Raw genomic sequence first — 3,098 nt, forward strand, 5'->3', positions numbered from 1 at the left:
CCGTAATACTGTTTACAAAATTGTCCAACTAAATATAATATACAACATACAGGAAGGCTACCTAAAACAAAACTATTATACACAATATTAAAAACAAAATAGGCGTCCTAGGAAAAACAATAAACGTCATTAATTAACAATAACTAACTAAACAACAATCAATATAAATATTATGAATGTTAAAAAAGTGATAATATGAAAATGTGTTTTTAATAATTTGTTTTGAGAAAATGTCGAAAGCCATTCTTGAAATATTTAAGAGAATTTATTCCAAACTTTTGCTTCAGCGATTATGAAAGAAGCATATTATAAACCATACTGCTGTTTAAGTGGCTTAGTATAAACAAACATCATTATCTCCTTCTAATTTATTCGATAATTTTAGAATTGTTTACCTTGGTACGAAAGATAGCGGAAATCATTGATGAAACTTTCATCGTGATAGTGACTTTACATTATCAGTGAAAGAAATTAAGAATAAACTTGTAAGCGCATAATTAAGTAAACGGAGGCTTGTCTTCTAAATTAATTGTTCACACACTTAAACAATTAATAATGGGCCTATAAAGTTACATATTTTCTTCTCGATGTTAAAATCAATTATGATTAGAATAAAGAGACATATGCTGATGTATTATTATAGTTTGTGTACACTTTGTTGGCATGAGCTTTATTCATAGAATAACAACAAATATTATGAAATTACTATTTAAAATTGTAATTGCTTTTTATGTTTGTCCACGTATTGTTAATTGTTTTTGTTTGTATTCAAGAAATATGTGATTTTAATTCCTGAATAAAATGAAATGCCACCTATTGATGTTTTGAAGGTATTAGATTTAGCCTACCAATGATCCGTTTCTGTCGTTATAAAGTATGTAAGTAATAGACATTTAAACTGTTTGTGAATGGGTATAGCGCATAGTTAACATAAGTTAAGAAGTATACGGATTATACTTGTTAACAAAGTTAACCAACGTTAATCATACCAAAATAAGCTCTAAATTAACCGGGAGTGTACTTTTTCCCACCGATAGAAACAACACATTTTATTAGTCGCACCTGAATATACACGAGAAATCCGAATTAAGAGCTGTGCCGATAATTATAAGATATCACCATTAATTAGATAAATTAGAAGTTCTCTAAGCGTTGCCCTAATGTGTGTCAGGTGGACTAATTGACTTCTGTAACTTATATATACTCCAAATAATACTCTCCAAAAATGAAACAAGACTGACAGTCCTAGAAGTGGATATGTTTTCTGCAAAAATGCTGCTGTTTTTTTTAGTAGCCGCGCTCTCAACTAAAGGCAAGTATAATACCAAAGAGTAGGCCTATAGAATATATTCTATAGTTGTTGTTTACAACTTTATTATAACGCTATGTATGATATATGTTTTTTACGTTATTTACAGCAATGACGTACATAAAGAAGAAAACGTAGGTGGATCATGGAGGTATAAAAATATGTTTATACCTCCATGGGTGGATGATGTGTCGAAAAAGAAAAACAAACAAAAGGTGTTTGTTCAACGTTCGCCTTCATTAAGTTAGTGATAAAAGAAAAAAATATGGGAAAGTTCTTGGGTTGTTTCTCGGTGTAGTACCCAATTAATGATCAGGTTAAGTGGCTAATGGCCGCGGGCGGTGTCCAGTCCGAATTGTACAGTCATTTAACTAATTGGTATTTACAGTTTTAGCCAACAGAGTTTGCTACGGAGACTTGGGCTGCTTTACAAACGACCCATCATGCGGCGCTACCTTTGATGATCTCCTGCCGAAGTCTCCTGATTACATCAACACAAACTTCTATCTGTTCACCCGTTTAGACACTAAAGCGCATACGATTGACAGAACAGATTCTTCAACACTGACATCTTCAACATTTAATCGGAAAAAAAGAACCGTTTTCCTGATCCATGGTTACACCGAATCTGGTCTCAACTCTCAATATGTGATGGACATCAAAAATAAACTTCTTGAAATGGTAAGTTGGCCTACTTTTTTTTTTAATTCGAAAAAAAAATAACCAGTCGTATGTCTAGGAGTTGACCATGCATAATGATAAAAACTAAGCTAGGTAAAATGTTCATCAAGCTTAAGGACTGAGAATAACCAGAGTAGATTTTGGGTTTTGGTTGAGATGCTACGGACTGAGCAGAAACGAGAGATCGAATGAAGGGCGTAAGAGAGCTTTAACTCCAAATTACAAACAAGTAATTTCACTGTTCCCTGGTTGTACTTTGAAGATTGCATGCCTTAAGATGTTTGCACCATTTTGGTATTCAGAATTAAAATTATTATCATTATAGGAGAATGTTAATGTTATAGTTGTTGATTGGGGAGGCGGATCTCGTGATATTTACTACCAGTCTGTTCAAAATATCCGAGTAGCTGGAGCTGAAGTTGGGCTTTTCATCCAGTTTTTGAACAAGGAGGCAAGCTATTCGAACTCCAAAATACATATTATTGGCCACAGTCTTGGTGCGCATACCGCTGGGTACGCTGGAGCAATGAACTCCGGAATTGCTAGGATTACAGGTAAATACTGTATATCATCATGGAGGAATTACCATTAAACATTTATATTGTTCTTAATACAAGTGGCTGCAAACAATCAAACATGCGGCGAATATAAATGCTACTCCAAATAAATAGAGGGAGACCATGATTCGACGTTCCAACCTTATTGTGTCATCATCAGGAATGTATGATAACCTAATAATAATTATTAATAATTCAATATGGTAATGTTGTTAATTTTAACAAATTTATAACTTTAAAAGGGAACTAAAAAGATGATATATTTTTCTAGAGGTGAGTTTATAAGTCATTAGTAATGGAATGAACTTTACAATCGTTTTTGGCAATTTTTTGATGTAGTTATTATGATTCACCCCTTTAGTAGCTTGACGTCATTGTAAGCTACTGTAACTCAAAATCGTATAGCCCCGCGCGCGGCGCTAGTTCCTTTTAAATCATCTTAATAAGTTTGTTACTGCAATGTACTGTAATGTACTGTAATTCAATGTCTATTTTTGTCAATGTTTCTTAAAAAAAAAATTGCAATTCAGATTTTACTTCTATAATAATTT

At 32.8% G+C, this 3,098-nt stretch overlaps 1 protein-coding gene across 1 annotated transcript in view; it reads left to right on the forward strand.

Moving 5' to 3' along the window:
* LOC117112092 overlaps window positions 1–3,098 on the forward strand; it is a 13,694-nt gene that overhangs the window by 7,542 nt on the left and 3,054 nt on the right. The window contains exons 7-9 of the mRNA XM_033255142.1: window positions 1,172–1,312; window positions 1,698–1,990; window positions 2,316–2,544. Coding sequence (XP_033111033.1) covers window positions 1,172–1,312; window positions 1,698–1,990; window positions 2,316–2,544 — 663 coding nt within the window. The remainder of the gene's footprint in view (window positions 1–1,171; window positions 1,313–1,697; window positions 1,991–2,315; window positions 2,545–3,098) is intronic.

The sequence above is a fragment of the Anneissia japonica genome, unplaced genomic scaffold (genome assembly GCF_011630105.1).
Source record: "Anneissia japonica isolate Jap-2015-1 unplaced genomic scaffold, ASM1163010v1 scaffold3934_len446420_cov169, whole genome shotgun sequence".
Lineage (NCBI taxonomy): Eukaryota > Metazoa > Echinodermata > Crinoidea > Comatulida > Comatulidae > Anneissia > Anneissia japonica.